The 18187-nt window shown below is 31.9% G+C and overlaps 1 protein-coding gene across 8 annotated transcripts in view; it reads left to right on the top strand.

Moving 5' to 3' along the window:
- The window catches only part of PPP1R42 (protein phosphatase 1 regulatory subunit 42), a 55110-nt gene that overhangs the window by 29651 nt on the left and 7272 nt on the right, over positions 1–18187 (top strand). For 4 of the 8 annotated variants that reach the window (XM_074278813.1, XM_074278814.1, XM_074278817.1 and 1 more), the window contains exons 6-8: positions 1361–1478; positions 8082–8213; positions 11917–11969. In XM_074278813.1, coding sequence (XP_074134914.1) covers positions 1361–1478; positions 8082–8213; positions 11917–11969 — 303 coding nt within the window. Of the gene's footprint in view, positions 1–1360; positions 1479–5067; positions 6039–8081; positions 8214–11916; positions 11970–15123; positions 16038–18187 lie in introns of those variants that run through there. The other 4 variants (XM_074278818.1, XM_074278819.1, XM_074278815.1 and 1 more) reach the window with 3 other exon arrangements.

Raw genomic sequence — 18187 nt, 5'->3', positions numbered from 1 at the left:
ATTTAGAAAATAAAAAGCTATTATAAAAAAATAAACAGGCACAGCTTGATATGGAAACATGGACAATTTGCCCTGCCTATTTGAAGTGAAATAGACACTCATTATTACCCATTATTTACCCATTATTACCCATTATTTGATGCTTTTAATTGATTATACATGAGTTATTCAAATAAAAAAAAAAAACAATGGGGCTGAAAAGGAGGCTAAGGGAGGGAAGATTCATTAAAAGCTATTAGACCTTGAAGGCCAAGGAATGAACTTAGGTTAGGAAACAGAAATAGCAGTTAATGCACGATAGAAAGCCACTCTGAAGAATGAGCCTGGACTTATAAAAATTGGATTTGAGCCTGGATGGGGCTGTACCACTGAGGGTTAAGCCCTGAATCACTCTGAGCAGCAGTCTCCTCCTCTAAAATTATCTTTATCACATTCACAACCTCATATTTCTATTCTGTGTAAGGTGCTTTGCAAATCACATTTGTTGAATCACACATGGATAACAATGGAACTTTAAGGAAGAACTGGAATAAAGAATAGCATCAAAACAATGTGTAATCCAAAAAAAAAATGCACTGATCACGTGACAAAAGCAAAGGATAAGTGGGATAACTTGGAAAAGCCCCTATCATGTCTAGTGGGCACTCTTTAGTAAGCAGGGACAAGAATCACCCAGAACATGCAGACCCAGTCAGATGGCAATCTGTATTGTTGGAGGAAATATCCACTTCAGGAAGAACACAGTCCCATTAAAGTATCTTTACCAAGAAAACCCCAAATGAGGCCACGAAAAGTAGGACACAGCTAAAATAACTGAACCATAAATGGTATTTCATGATTGATAGCTGAACAGTATCAGAAAGAAAGTATCAATAAGCAGTTTAACATAAAGTATTGAACTTAGAGTCAGGAGGTCCAGCTTCTTAACTTATCTCAAATTCACCAGATATGAGAGCATAGGAAAATCATTTAATTTCTCAGAGCCTAGATTTCCTCATAAGATAGAGATGATAAATATTTGTCCTGTCTACTTCAGAGAGTTGTCATAAGGAAAGTATTTTGTATACTTTCAAAAACAATATAAAAGTAGTTGTTATAACATATTGCATGTTATAACAGAGAGATGAGCTTTTGGGACAATAAAAACTTTTGGTGTCTTAATAGTAAATGACTTTATTTTATTCCCTTTTTAGAATTGAAATATTAAAATAAAATTGATATAGAATTATATATTAAATGCAAGTATTTAAAATATGATACAATATATTAAAATAAATAAAAAGAATATATTAGGACACTAGTCACTAATGTAATTTTGGTAGTAATAGAATGCCATATCCTTCTCCTTTTATAATAACAGGATTTGGAGCTTTTATTGAACAGGTTGCCCAAATTATGGAAAATGGATCTGAATGGAAATCCTGTCTGTCTCAAGCCAAAATACAGGGACAGATTGATCGTGATGTCCAACTCTCTAGGTAAAATAATTTATATTACACACACAACATTTTCTTTAAAAAATAAGCAAATTTTGAAGCTTGTTAGTTCAATAGTTTATCAGCTTTCCTATATAGTTATGAACATGATATTTGTGTCTATGAATTATCTACTTTTAAATATGTAATAGTATCTTTTTTGGAAGCACTTAGATTAAGTGAGTTGTCCAATGTTATGAAACTGAATTTGAACTCAGGTTCACCTGATTCCTGGGCCACTGAGGGATTCACTGTGCCACAATATTTATTATTCTTAGAAAGTTTTGACCCTAATAATTAATTAAAAGGCCATGAAACATTTCAACATTCTAATCACTGATATCTTAGTAGAAAGTATTGTTTTGAAAAAGAGCTCTCAGAGTAAAGTCATTTGACAACTTCAATGAGGTCAGGAAGATCTGGATGAAATCTTGCTTCTGTTGTTTCCTAACTGTGTAACCTCTTAGTGCCTCAGTTTTCTTAGCTGTAAAATGAATGTGAGCAATAATAATAATGATGATAATAACTCTCCACTCACAGTTATAGTAAGACTCAAATAAGATTATATAGGTAAAATACCGTATAAATGTGGTCTGTTAGTAGTAATATTACTACTAGTAGATGCATTTTGAATCTTGATTCTGCTACTTAGTACCTGTATGAAACTGGGAAAGTCATGTAACCTCTAAATCTATGATGCCATAATTCTGATCCCTATTTGAAAGAGGATTTGTATTAGAGATCTTTCCTTCATTCCTTATAGCAGATCTTCAAATGTTTTATTCTGACTGTAGTGTATCGAGTAAAGTCCTCACTTGATGCTTAAGGTATTTTTATTTTTATCATTAAGAATATGATAAATATCAACAAATAAATACTTTCCTTATACAGAAAAGAATAAGAAAAGAGCATTTTACTTGACATCATGAAACTTTATTTTATATAGATATGAATTAAATTTGACATGTTAGTTTCAATAATGCTTTCTTTGAATACTTCACTTTGCTGTCATCTGTGTATTTTTTTAAAAATGTTTCACTGTCACCTCTTTTATTTGGTATCACTCTCTCCCATAAACCCTTTCCCTGGCCCATCTTTATTCCCTCCCCACCAAAAATTCCTCCCTAATAACAAGCACAGGCAAATAAAACAAATCTATCCATTGGCTGTGTTTGAAAATGAACTACTCAGTCTTGGCCCCTAGCCCATCATCTCTCTAGAGGTGGAAAGCATATTTCATCAACATTTGGTATCACAATTACTCATTGCATTGATTATTGTTCTAAAGTCTTTGATGATAATTTTCCTTTAAAATGTTACAATCATTGTAGAAATTTTTCTCCTGGTTCTTCTCATTTCTCCCTGCAGGAAGATAAAAGTCTTCTTGGGTTTTCCTAAATTCATCTCTTTCATCATTTATTACAATGTAACATTATATTGCCTTTATATTTCAAAATTGGTTCATCCTTTCCTCAATTTCTCTCCAATGTTTTGCTATAACAAAAAGGACTGCTAAAATGTTTTTGTGTGTATGATCCTATTTTCCTCTTTTTTAAAAAAAACTTCTTTTTAAATTTCTTAATTTAATCATTTCTTTTAAAAGTTTTTACCTATAATTTCTTTTTGTTTCTTTAATTTTAATTTCTTGTTACTAATAGTGGCATTACTGATAAAAGATTATGCATATATTAATGGCATTGGGGGAAATAATAGCAAATTGCTTTCCAAAATGGTTGGGTCAGTTCATAGCTTCACCAGCAATGCATTTTTGAGCATTTCCCCCATGGGTCTTCCAATTACCATCATTTTTCCTTTTTGTCATCTTTATTTCAATATGGTATGTGTGAGACAGAATCTCAGAGTGTTTTAATTTGCTTGTATTATTATTACTTAATAGTATTTTTTTCATTTGGTTATTAATAGTTTCTGGGTTTTTTTAAGTTCTCTCTATTCATATCTACTAGGGAATGCCTCTTGTTCTATATTTAAAATAATTTAAAAAGGGGGAAGGAAGGAGAGCTAGTAATATCAAATCTCAAACATAGCAGTAATTATCAAAACTATCTAGTATTGGTTAGAAAACAGAAAAAAAAAAAAGATCTGAGAAATAAGACCCAGAAGTAATTGAGCATAGTAGCATGATGTTTTATAAACTCAAAGACTCCAGTTATTGGACTTACTATGCAATAAAAACTGCCAAAACAAAGGAAAATCAAGGTGACGAAGACAATATGAAGACCTTAAATGAAGACCAATAACTCACACTTACCACATGTCATAATCTCCAAATGAAAACATATCCTAATTTTAAAAAAATCACAAACAAATTCGAGAAGCAGAGAAGGAAATAGCTTTGACCATTCTAGATTTGGGAAGAGTTCTTGACTAAAAAAGGAATGGAGAGGATTATGGGAGTAATTACTTAAATATTGAAGTTTTTCTGCATAAATAAAATCAGTGTTATAGAATTAGAAAGGAAATAGTTACCTATGGAAAAAATATCAGATTTTCCTGATTAAAGTCTGATGATATCCAGTTTGGAGATAAACTTATTTTCTTTTAATTTGCTTTGTACATAAACAAAGGACAGGCAATAAGAAAGATAACCTGAAGCTTTGATTGGCTAGTTTCCAACTAGTCAAAGGAATACAATTCTGATATTTACTATTTGAGAATCATTTTTTTAAAATTGGTATAGTACTCAAGATGTAGAATATCAGTCTCAGTCATTGATTTTTCTATGAGCTTAAAATTCGGTATTAAGAATATAGTTTCCTCCTCTGAATGAAATAATAATGCAGTCTTCTTCCCCTCCCTCCCTCAAAAAAGAAATGCATGTCCTTTAAAGAGTTAATTAATAGTCCAGGAACTGGATCTTTACCCTATATCTCCTACCTAATCTAATCAATAGCAGCATTTTGCCGGATGTAATTACCCCCTTTTAAATATTTTAATAAACCCTCAAGAGGTTAGCCACATCCCAAAAATAAAATAAAATCAAGAAAGTCATCAGATTCAAACAAAATATACTGAATAAATAAAAATTTGCTAATTATTTAGCAAGGACTAGATGTTTCATTCCTTATTAGGTGTTCAACAAATATTATCCAATGATTTATATTACTATTTTCTTTTATCCAAAAACACTTTAACAAACTATATTTCATACCAGATTAGGATCTAGGAAAAAGGAGAATAAGTATAAATGTTTGGAAGAGAGACAATTGAGCAATCAGAAGTATTAAGCAAAGCTTTATGTTAAGGATTTGGTTTTATGAGAAACTTGGCTAAATATATAAAGCTGTATTTTAGAATAAGATGTCTTAATAGTTAGAAAAATAATAAGAATAATCAAGGTAAAAGAGCAAATGATTACCATAAGAAATTTTGGTTCTAAACTGTAGCTTCACTTTCAGAAATTTTGTGAGTTCTTTTTTTAAAAAGTAAATATAGTATTAAGATTTAAATGTCATTAATTCTTTGTATTATTAATGCTTTGTCATAAATTTTACTTTATAAGAATGTGTTTTAGTGTTTTGTTGTATTGTGAGGTTATCTTACTTATTTACATCTATATTCCATTTTTTCCCAGTGGCACTCATTTCTAATTGGAAATGGAATTCAATGGAATAACATTCACACTAAAAATCCATTTTAGTAGAAGTTATATTAAGTAAGAGATTTCTGTATGGGGTGAAGGTGAAGACAACATATTGGAAGGAACACCATTGAACTTGGATTTGGAGTATCTGATACAAATTACTGACTCTTAATACTTACTAGCAGTACAACTATAGTCAAATTAATCTCTGAACCTTAGTTTCTTAAATGTACAATAGTAATACTACTCCCACTACCCTCCCTCCCAAGCTTTTATTGGTTATATAAATTTATAAACCAAAAGTCATCAGCATTTTTACATATCACTAACAAATCAAGAAAAAAATTTAAATACCATTTACTATAATAGTGTACTGGAAAGACCATTTGGGAATTGATCTACCAAGAACATGTGGAATCTATATAGGTATAATTGCAAAACACATTTTATAGAAATAAATAGAAAATTAATTCAGTATTCACAATATAGTAAAAAAAAATAAAGGATACTTTGTAAATCTATACATTTAACACAGTTCCAATCAAAATACCAATATGATAATTCATAGAATTACATAAAATAATGCAAAATGCACATGAAAGAATAAAAAGTTAAAACTATCAAGGGAAATAATGAGGAAAGGAGAAAAGTTTTATTTACAGTTATACCATTAGGTAGTAATTACAGATTTTTGTAATATTGGATAAGAAAGTAGAAAAATAAATCAGATTTAGAACTAAATCCATTAATATACTAAGTAACACAAATTGGGGAAAATATCATTTAACAAAACTGCTTAGAAAACTTAAGTCACACATGACCCTCTTCAACAATGCAATGAACAAATCAGTTCCAATAGAGCAGTAAGGAATTGAACCAGCTACACTCAGTGAAAGAACTTTGGGAGATGACTATGAACCACTACATAGAATTCCCAATCCCTCTATTTTTGTCTGCCTGCATTTTTTACTTCCTTCACAGGTTAATTTTACACTATTTCAAAGTCCAATTCTTTTTGTACAACAAAATAACTGTATGGACATGTATACATATATTGTATTTCATTTATACTTTAACATATTTTACATGTATTGGTCAACCTGCCATCTGGGGGAGGGGGCGGGGGTAAGGAGGGGAAAAACTGGAACAAAAGGTTTTGCAATTATCAATGCTGAAAAATTATCCATGCGTATATCTTGTAAATGAAAAGCTATACAAAAATAAATTTAAAAAAAAGAAAATTAAGTCACAATTTAACATAATATGGCATTATATCAGCATATTATAGCTTATAATATAATAAATTGTAAGTGGATCAATTATCTAAACAACCTGCCTCCCACCATAAATTAGAGAATGAACTAATATACACACACTATATAAATGTGAGGTTGCCTTTTAGGGACACCAAAGAATATAGTAGAAGCTAGTTATAATCTAAAAACTAACTCATTTATTTTTAGTAACACATTTAGATTTATCTAAATGTCATTTACTAGTGAAACTCTGTAGCTATCTGGGAGCAATTTAATATACAAAAAGAAGGGAGAACTTTCATCTTCCATTTTTGCCCAGAGCAGTCTATTTTAAAATCACATTCTTTCCATAACACTATTTTACACTGATTCCCAGAAAACATACCTTTGCTATAATTCTTACCAAATAAGTGAGTATTGAAAGGTCTCTTTCATTGTGTTGGCAAATGCTTCCAGTTTTTGTTATGATGATGGTAAACTATCATTGATCATAAATTAAACCATTAACTGTTACATAGCATATCATGTGTGCCACTCTTAGAACATCTGAAAGCAACAATTATATGAAGAATATAAAAATATCTTTATGAGTCAATTTTTATAATTAGTGAGTTGTACCTTTATCACTAATTCTCAGACATATGTGAAAATAGGTAATGTACCTGTGATATATTTGCTGTTTCATCTTGCATGTTCCAGAAGAGATCACAACCCTTTTTTTCATATTTTTAACTTATGTACAAATATTCCGTAGGGGATCTGCCCTGTTTTCTGGAAGTCTTGCTCAAAGTCTTGTAATATATTGTGGACATCAAATAGAAAAGCTTCAAATATGGTCTCAGAAATAGACCATATCTTTGGCCACACAGTTAAATTATTGATACTTACAATGCAGTTACTGCAGAAGTAGAAAATGAGCTGTCTACAGTTGCCTTTCCTGTAGTGAAATTTCTCTACAGAATAAAGGAAAAATGGTTGAATTTTATCTATGTTAATATAAATTTGGAATGTGTGTGTGTGTGTGTGTGTGTGTGTGTGTGTGTAATTTTGTTTTAATTTCTACCTCTATATAGGATTTTCCTTAAAATTATAGAATGTCAATGATAAATGTTGAAGGTGTTAGAAAACTGGTACACTAATACATTGTTGGTGGAATTGTAAACTGATCTAATCATTCTAGAGAGCAAATTGGAATTATGGCTAAAAGGCTATCAAAATCTGCATACCCTTTGATCCAGTTGTGTGTCTACTGGGCTAATATCCCAAGAGGGAAAGGGATCCACATGTGCAAAAATGTTTGTGGCAGCCCTTTTTGAAATGGCAAGAAACTGAAAACTGAGTGGATATACATCAGTTGGAGAATGGCTAAATAAGTTATGGTATATTAATTTATGGAATATTACTGTTCTATAAAAAATGATTAGCAAAATAATTTCAGAAAGGCCTGGAGGGAACCTGAATGAACTAATGCTAAGTGAAGTGAGTAGAACTAAGAGAATATTGTACACAGCAACAGCGAGATTATTCTGATGGACATGACTCTTTAAAACAATGAGGTGAGTCGGGCCAATTCTAATAAACTTTTGTAAAACAAGATGCAAATTGGTAATATATGATATAATATTTGGCTTTTCCTTAAGAAAACACATATATAAAATAAAATTTAATTAATACAAATTTTAAACAGTATAAATAAAGCACTTTTAAACTTAGTATCAATTTTTTTTTAAGTATATGTTTTTCCTCTAGAAAGTCTTGATGGGAAAGAAATAAAACAAATAGAAAGACAATTCCTAATGAACTGGAAGGCATCCAAAGATGCCAGGAAAAACATGAAGAAAAAAAGTGTGATATGGGATGCTTCAGCCCCTCCAAACAAAAGTAAGCCTTCTGACCATTATGCTTAAACACAAATTTACTAAAAAAAGAAAATATCAAAAAATTTAAAAGTCACTTAGTCAGTTCTATATATATTCACTGAATACCAAGCAAAAGTTCCATAGGAAAGTTGTATTTCAAAATATTCAACAGCAATAGTAGCATTTTTGGTGCATAAATAAATGCTGAATGAAAGAATATTATCTTCTTAGACATTGTACAAAGGAAGTTAACTAAATATAGTCTCTTTCCTTATCTTATTATAAAAAATAATTAACATGATGTGTTCTCATCAGTGTCATTTTGAGAAACATCATAAAATATCCAGGTCTAGGAAGTATAAAAAATAAGCACTTCCTTTCATGCTATACTAAGTTGGAATTTGCTTTCTGCATTTTTCATAAGCAAAAGAAATAGGATGAGTACTATTCTCCTTCTCATAGAGAGCAAAAATGAGATATTGAATATTGAATACACAACACTATTTTTATCTAATCAGGAGAGTATAGCAGCTTTGTAGATGACACAAATCAGGAAACATAGCTAACATATTAGAAGGCAAAGGCCAGATTAAAAGAAAATCTTGACAGACTAAATAAAGCATTGGGACAGATTGCATAAAGTGAAATTTGGTAGACATAAATAAGAAGTTTTTGTTAAAGTTAGTTAAAAAAGTTTTTAGTTTAAAAAAAAAAAGATGATTTCACAAGTTTAAGATGGGAGAGTGTCTAGATATTGTTTATCTGAAAAAATAAAGATCTGGTATTTTGAGCAAATTTCATGCTCAATATAAACAACAGTATAATATGGTAGCCTAGTATCCTGTACTCTACCCTGGGCAGACTACCCATCTATGCTAAAAATGTTGTGCCAAGTCTTGAGCACCACATTTTAGGAAAGACTTTATTAAGCAAATATCAAGATCAGGGCAGTAAAAATGGCACCTATTCAATATGATAGGAGGATCAGCTGGAGAAAGTTGTTTCATTTACCCTGGGGAATAAAAGCCTTTTCAGATGGGTCAAGGATATCTGTACTATAAGTATTTGAAATGTTGGCACCTAAGAGTTGTTTAGATTTGTTCAGCCCAACTGCAAAATGCAACACTGGGGGCAATGGAGGCAAATTTAAGCTTGATTTAAAGAACAATCTCCTGACAATAAGAAACATACAAAAGTGACTAGGTTGATTCAGGAGGAAGGGAATCCCTTTTATTTCGTCTATTCCAGCAAAGGCAATGTCAGGAAGAATTCTTGAAAGTATGATTTGGATGAGGTGGTTTCTTTGATCCCTTGAACTTGAATTTGAACTCCAAATTGTGATTCTGTGACTCTTTTCATGTATTTCTGGATCTTCATAATCTTATTTAAAAGGTACAGGGAAGTGGTAAAAATAAGAAGCAGAGGTAGGGAAATATGCAGGTTTAAGATTTGGGCATCTTTTCCTCTGGAATATCAATTTCAACATGGAAAATCGTTTGACATATAGCTATAAATACATCTATAACAATAGCTAAGGAAGGAACAACATAAATCAACTGCCTTGGAGAAATCAAAGGAAAGAACAATGGGTTCATCTTTTGAGCTTATAGTTATAGTTATAGTATCCCCTCCTAAACTCAAAGGGTAGAACTGACTTTAATTTCTCTCCAAAGAGTCTCAAAGCTATTTATAAATGTTAGGGAATTGGGGAGGAGAACAGGGAGGTAGAAGCTGAGGAAGTAGGATTTCATCAGTAAAGAACTCCCAGTATGAAAACTCCCATATAGAACAGCAATTCATTTGCAACTTAAAGAATATTACTTTAAAAGTTATCTAAATCATTACAAAGTTAAACTAATATTTATCAGAGGCAATACTTAAACTCAGATATTAGTTAATGTCTCCAAAGGAGGTCTTTTATTATATTACCTCTGATACAAAGAATGTACTATGCTAAGAGAATAAATATGCTATTTTCTCCCCATAGTATGGTTCCTTAAAATATAGAAGCTCAAAGGTGTATAAAATTCATGTCCTCCCTTTCCTTCTCCTCAGCTGTTCACTTGTGTGTATCTCCTCAGCTGGTCACTTGTGGTTAACCCTCTGTAAAGGTCTATCCTTTCCAGGTACAAGCAATTGTTTGTTCTGAATCAAAAACAACAAGTTCATCTATACTAAATCCTGTGTGTCTTTCACATTCAACTTTTTATTGAGCTTATCTGTGGACATGTAATACAACTACCTCTAGCTACATCCCCTGAGTTTCTCCCTAATCCAGTCTCACCCTCCTCCCTCCCCTTAGCAGCAGTCTCTTTAGAGCCTAGTCTTAGGGACTAATATTAAGGACTCTTATCTTCCCGTAGCAATATGGTCCTGAAGACTAGGTGTCTCCCTCAGAATCCCTGCCCCTAACTAAATTTATCTTTAAAGGTTCATTTAAGGGTGACTTTCCTGCTGCTCACTCTGTAGAATGTTTTATGATACTTTTCCTGGGCACTGGTATTGTCAGTTATGTTCTGGTTCTGCAATTCAGTCCAAATTGGCCTATTTCATAAATAGGTTGGATTAGGAACAAGCGAAACCAGTTAGAGGAGTAAGTGATACTGCTGGATTTTAACAGCTTCTAAAAATACTTCCTGGTATTTTGAATATATATATATGCATATATATATATATATATTCAATCCCTGTCTTTTAGCCAAGAACTTTATAACAGTTTGAAAAATTAAATTGAAGACTTGAATATTGCACTCCTAATCCACAGTTAAGAATTCTAGCATTCTAGTCAGTCAGGGTGAGGGAGAGCTATCTAACACATGGTTATTTCTGTGAATAACAGAGAATAGGTTAGAGAGAGGGGACATTGATTATGTGAATTTAGGACGATGAAGAATTGGGAGGCCAAGGTGTTTAAACAGAATATTAATTGGAATAGAAAAGATGACTATGAGCTAGCTGCTGAACTTAATATTATTAGGGCACACTCTATCCCAGGCTTGAAAGCTGCCCTTCTTCTGTTTTAAACCAATCTAGAAATTTAAATCCCATTCTTAGGCATCATGTTCTTAACCATTTATTTATTTTCTGATTCTGCTTTCTCTTTTGCATCGTTTGCCTTCAATAACAGCAATTAAAAAAATACCACCTCTGCCTCCATATTTTTTAGTTTGTTGCCCAGGATTTTTTAAACTTTGACTAAGTTTTCTAGGCTTCTTCTGGTAGTATCATTTGTACTTATGCATCCATACTTTTCCAAATCTGAAGAGGTTCCCTGTTAAGTCTGATATGACCTGCTGACAAATAGCTAACAAAGACTCACCAACTTCCACTGTTCTTTTTTTCCCCCCCCTGTCCTTTTACTGAATGATTTCTTATCTGACAGCATCTATGGATCTAATTCATCATTTCTTGGAGGATAATGTGTAGTTTCCTTCCCAAAACACTCAGCTCCTTCTTCTTTAGGAAGAACCTTAAACTTATTTTTTAACTCCGCCTGTGACATTCTTTGCACAAAAATCTGTTTTTCCTCACAATCAACTGAAACACTGCACGTAAAATTCCTGCTCCATATAAATGTCTACTATTCAAATCTCAGTCTCAGTTTTACTAAACATAAATACTCTCTTAAAGTATAATTGTAAATATTCTTATGGCTTATTGGCATTTTGAATTTATACTTCTCTTTTCATTTGCAAAGATATGCTTTTACTTCTTTATACATACAGGTGACTTTGAATCAACCCATCAACGACTTCCTGGTTATTACGGTGCCCCACAGGTGGGTAAAGCAAACTTACTCTTTTTCTCTTATATAAAGAGATGTCCTCAAAACAGCAGAGAATATGCAGAAGTGACAAAGAAAGATAACATTGCATTTTTGGAAAAGATTTGGTATGTTTTCTTCAAATGCCCAAGTGCTTTAAAAAAATTGGGGATGGAGTAGGGATAGTCCAGATTACTTCTATTTCTAAAACCTTTAGTATCCTTTTGCTACCTTTTGTTCCTTTGTCTAAAGAATGGTTAAAGGAATGAACTCAAGAATATCAAGCAAAATATACTAAAAATCAATAAATTAAAATTGATGATTATTATAATTCAGTTTATTCCCCTGACCAGGGTCAATATTATCCAGGGTCAATCCTGATTTGAAATATTTTTTTTTTTACTTTCAACATAAATAAATGCATTTATTTTGAGGAGCCATTATTTTACTGATACTCCTTCCTCCTCTGTAGATTATAATCCCTTTTTGCTGCAGTAGATACTTCTGAGTTACAGTTTAAAAAAAAATAAAATCATCTGGTGGCCAAGTTTTTGATGATGAGTCTTTTAGCACTTAGCTAGGTTCTCTGATCCCAAGCATATAGGCCATTGCCAGGTTAGAACTCATATGGGGAAGCTTTTCCACTTTGGTAGGAACTACAAGAATTTGTGCTCCATTGACATAATTATTGAGAATCCATTTGTCATTTCTAAATTATTATAAAGCATAATAATAGGTATTTATATATAGTCAAGTTATGAAATTAATTCACTTCAGTGAATCTGCAATTCCACTGATAAGAATATTCCCTCCAAATCAGCTATGCCTTCTTATTCTGTGGGACTTTTGTCCATGTACTCCATATCCTAGCCTTTCCTGTGGCGTCTATTAATGTTACATGAATTAACAATGCAACACACAAGTTGTCCCATCTCTTGTTCCCTATTTCTCAACATGACTAGTTCACCTTCCTTTTTTGGTCATGTATCTCTTTGATAACATCTTTTATGTCACTTTTGTATGCAATTAATTATTGACTGTTTGTTTTTGTTTTTTGGAAAACATTAGAGATTATATTATTTTTGAATCACAAGCAGATAAGATCATCAATAGAATATTGGTGTTAAAAATGGGTTTTTGTTTCAAGGGAAGTCTTTGGATAATTGAATGTAAGGTAACTATTCTTTTTTTAAAAAAAATTATTACAGATTTTTATTTACAAAACATATGTATGGGTAATTTTTCAGCATTGACCCTTGCAAAACCTTCTGTTCCAACTTTTCCCCTTCTTCCCCCCACCGCCTCCCCCAGACATGTTAAATATGTTAAAGTATATTTAAATACAATATTTGTATACATATTTATACAGTTATTTTGCTGCACAAGAAAAATCGGATTTAGAAATAAGGTAAAAATAACCTGAGAAGGAAAACAAAAATGCAAGCAGACAAAAACAAAAGGAGTGGAAATGCTATGTGTTGCTATTTGGTTAATCTCATTGTTGAAGAGAGCCATGTCCATCAAAATTGATCATCATATAGTATTGTTGTTGCCGTGTATAATGACCTCCTGGTCCTGCTCATTTCACTCATCAGTTCATGTAAGTCTCTCCAGGTCTCTCTGAAATCATCCTTCTGGTCATTTCTTACAGAACAATAATATCATTTAACATTCATATACCACAATTTATTCAACCATTCTCCAATTGACGGGCATCCACTCACTTTCCAGTTTCTAGCCACTACAAAAAGGGCTGCCACAAGCATTTTTGCATATACGTGTCTAAGGTAACTATTCTAAGGGCTCATATTTCCCAAATGCAATTCATTCTGTTCCATTCTGAATCCCAGATAAATGTACATTTTCTATGTTTTTCTGAGACATATATGCATATATATATGCATATATATGTAAATGAACAAATTTTGTAGGCTGTCCTTCCAACTACATAACATACATCGTCTGAAGAGCAGATAATCCTCATTCACTAGGCTTTTCTTGTATGGAAAGCTAGAGCAAACTGTTTTGAAGGATTATGGATTTCATTTAGGAATTTCTTCATTGTTTTCAAACCTGTTACAATCACCATATTATCACCTGCAAGCAACATCTAAGAAAATTGCACATACTTTTAGTGAGTATGTGCTCTCCTGTTTGTTTTGTTTTCACGAAATTGATACTAATAAGCAAAGGGACAAACAGTAAAAGGATCTCTGTTGTTTCATTATTCAACAAATCTCATCAATACAATAAGCACAAAAAAAGAGAACTGTATAAACATGTACTCATATCTTGTATTTAACATATACTTTAACATGTTTAACATATATGGGACTGCCTGCCATTTAGGGGAGGGAGTGGAAGGAAGGAAGGGAAAAGTTGAAGAAGTGCTTGCAAGGGTTAATATTGAAAAATTAACCATGCATATATTTTGTCAATAAAAAGTAATAATAAAAAAAAAAGAAAAAGCAAAGGTAACAACAAGCACAACAGGATCTTCTAACACTTTGGAGTCAGTTGTATTATTATAAAAGTATGGTTTATCTTAAAATGTCATTTATGAGAGCATGCCTGTTCTAATCTTATATTTTCATCAAGGATGCCCTTAATAATAATGTATAAATTTTTCTAATAAATATTTCAGGGAGATGAGAATTATAGATTGGTAGTTATTCGGTATCTTGTTTTGCTGGTAGTGATATACATGATATTTTCTAGTCTTTTGGCTTCTTCCCTTCTTTCAGATCTTTTGAGCACTGATTCCTCAGTTACCTCAAAACTCTGTTACCTTCAGCATGGAACTCTTCTGTGTATGTTTGTTCTCTCTCAGATAGTCTTCCTGTCTCTCCTAACATTAAGAGGAAATGGATAAGGCTTCATATAGAAAGTGATATTTGATCTGAGAAATAAAACCAGGGAAGCCAAGAGATAAATCTAGTTTTACTTTTAAGTTGTTTGTAAGTCATTGTGATTCTTTGTGATTCCTTTAGGTGTTTTCTTGATAAAGACACCATAAAGGTTCTCCTTTTCCCTTCGCCAAAACTGAGACAGGGCTAAGTGACTTGCCCAAAGTCCTGCAGTTAGGGAGGTGCATAGGTAGATTGAACCAGGGAAGAATCCTCTTCCTCATTCCAGGCTCAGCATTCCAGGTTCTCATCTGAACTTGCAGGCACTTCCTAATGGCAAGAGATGGAGCTGAGGAGGGAAAGATGGAATACTATCTAGTGCGAAGAACAAAGAAGGCAGTACCACTGTATCATTTTAGTAAGTGGAGATATAAGATATGAGAAGTTTAGAAAAGTAGGAAGGTGATAAATTATGAAGGACTTTAAAGTTTTGATCCAGGAGGTGATAGGGAACCATTGAAGTTCCTTGGATGGCAAAGTGACATGATTATGCCTTCCATTTAAAAAGGTTAATTTGACAGTTGAATAGAGAATATACTGGAACGGGAAAGGACTTAGGAAAGGAAACCAATCAGAAAGTTTTCATAGTTGTCCATCCATAAGAACACAATTACAGAACACTTTTCACACAAATAAAGTCAGATCTAAGCAGTGTAAAAATATAAATTGCTTATGGGTAGGACAAGCTAATATTTTTTTAAATGACAATTCTACCTCAATTAATTTACTTATTCAGTGCCATACCAATCAGACTGCCAAAAGATTATTTTATAGAACTAGAAAAAAAATAACAAAATTCATCTGGAAAAAGAAAAAAGTCAAGAATATCAAGGGAATTAATGAAAAAATACAAATGATGATGGCTTAGCTCTCCCACACCTAATGCTGTATTATAAGACAGTCATTAAAACTATTTGATACTGACTAAGAAATAGAGTAGTGGATCAGTGTAATAAATTAGATATATAAGACACAGTAATGAATGATTAGAGTAATCTATTATTTGATAAACCCAAAGACTCCAGCTTCTGAGATAAGAACTCAGAATTTGATAAAAATTTCTGGGGAAATTGGAAAATATATGGTAGAAACTAAAGAACAATATCTCATATATAATAAGATAAGGTCAAAATGGGTCATGATTTTGGCATAAAAGATTATGTTATAAGCAAATTAGGAGAGCAAGAGAAAGTTTACCTGTCAGATCTCTAGAAAAGGGAGGAATTTATGACCAAAGAAGAAATATAGAACATTATGATATATGCCACAGGATTTCATACCTGGGGCATATAAAGTGTATGACACTTTATAAGACACAATAAATGCTTGCTTATTGGTTGATTAGTATTATTACTGCCCCTCTTCTTAGATTTAGTGCAAAAGATATTAATCATCTACTATGTGTCAGACATTGTGCTAAGTGCTAGGATTACAAAGACCAAACCATTCCTGTCTTCAAGCTTACCCCTCCATTAATGAGTATCTTTCCCACTATTCTGCTTTCAACTCATCCTAATTAAGTTCAGTGTAACGTTAATATTGGTTATAATAAAATGAAATAAAAGTCTAGAGTTAAAAATTTTATTTTGTTAGTTCTTCCACTGACTTAAACAGTACTATTGAATATATTAAATGTTTTATTGTTATGTCTCCCAAAATGTGATAGAAATCTTTACATATGAATTACTTTTGAGTTCCTTAAATTGGGCATTATAGAATTATAAAAAGATATTTCTTGCCTCAAATCACAATGAGAATATAATCTCTAATGCTAATTTACACAACAAAGAATAACCAAATATTTTAGGTAGAATTTTTGCATAATTCTTACATAGATTGTGCATAGGATATACACTTTATATTCCTAATATACTAATAATACAAGGCTATAACAAAATCATGAAGAAGTAATGCACCATGGGCAAAAGAATACCATATAAACATGCAAGAATAATAGCTAACTAACTTTCCAATTTAGCACTATCAAACTCACAATATAGAATCAGAATATATTTTTGAATAGTCTATTAATTAATTTTCCCTTCCGTGCCAGGAAACTGAAGTTCACACATTCCAAAGTCTGCATACTGGGATCTGTGCCCATGTGCTAAAGGGAGCATTGGTCAACAGCAAATGCTTAGAAATGGAAACTTTTTTGCCTTCTTTTATAATTCTTTACCAACAACTATGCTTATTATGTATTTTTACAAAAGCTTTCTTTTCCTACATGAAAAAAAAATTTGAACCCCTTGGCTTTTTTTGAATCTCAAACTGAACTTGATATTATCAATGTACATTTTAATTAAAGATTAGGTTAAAGCCGTTTTTTATTTAAAAGCTGATTCTGAACAAATGCCTTAACTGTTTGATTAAAAATACATGGTATTGAGAAAGGAAAAAAAAGGTTTAGTATTTTTCCTCTCTGTGTTTATCATAGTAAATAGTTCTGACAGATGTTTCCTCTCTTTTTAAACGTGGTAGGACATGTTTGAGCCTTGGTAATTTAAAAATGGACATTAAATACCTTTACTCTTTTTCATACACATAAGATCCACTGAGAATTATGTATTGCCAGTAAATGAATAAGGCTAATTGTTGCTTGATTTATTTTAACTGATTAAAATCCAAGCATGGTTAATAGAGTCAATCCATCTTTTTGTTAATGTGAAAATGATTACTCTGGTTAGTTAGATTTGGATACACTTAGTTTCAAACATATCTAAGAAATCTTTTGGGCACATGATTTGCATAACATTACATTATTATTTGAACATTAAAAAATACTCAATGTCTTCTACTAAAGCAAAGGATTATCATGAGCTTTTTTGAATTATGAAGTTATTCAAAATCTGATGCTATGAAATTAAATAGTATTAAAAGCCACTTTGTTTCAATATTATGTTCTAACAGTTTTTAACAGTTTCCTATGTTCTTTGAGAATTTTGAAAACTGAATATTTTACTCACATATCTCTTTAATCACACAGTTCATAAAAAGAATTTGCATATAAATTCATAATCCATAAATTTCTTTTGCATTGCTGAGCTTAAATATTTTATGCTCAACTGCATTGCAAAATAATATATAGGACATTATAATATCTCACTTCAAGCAGTATATAGTGTATGTATATTCAAAACATATTTGGTGCCTGTTGCACACTTTTTTGTTTGTTTCTTTTGCCGAAACAATTAGGGTAAGTGACTTGCCCAGGGTCACACAGCTAAGAAGTGTTAAGTGTCTGAGGCCAGATTTGAACTCAGGTCCTCCTGAATTCAGGTCTGGTGCTCTATCCACTGCACCACCTATCTGCCCCTGCACACTTTC

This window comes from Sminthopsis crassicaudata, chromosome 1 (genome assembly GCF_048593235.1).
Source record: "Sminthopsis crassicaudata isolate SCR6 chromosome 1, ASM4859323v1, whole genome shotgun sequence".
NCBI lineage: Eukaryota > Metazoa > Chordata > Mammalia > Dasyuromorphia > Dasyuridae > Sminthopsis > Sminthopsis crassicaudata.
Note: the sequence above shows the minus strand (reverse complement) of the source record. Positions and strands in the feature narration are given on the sequence as shown.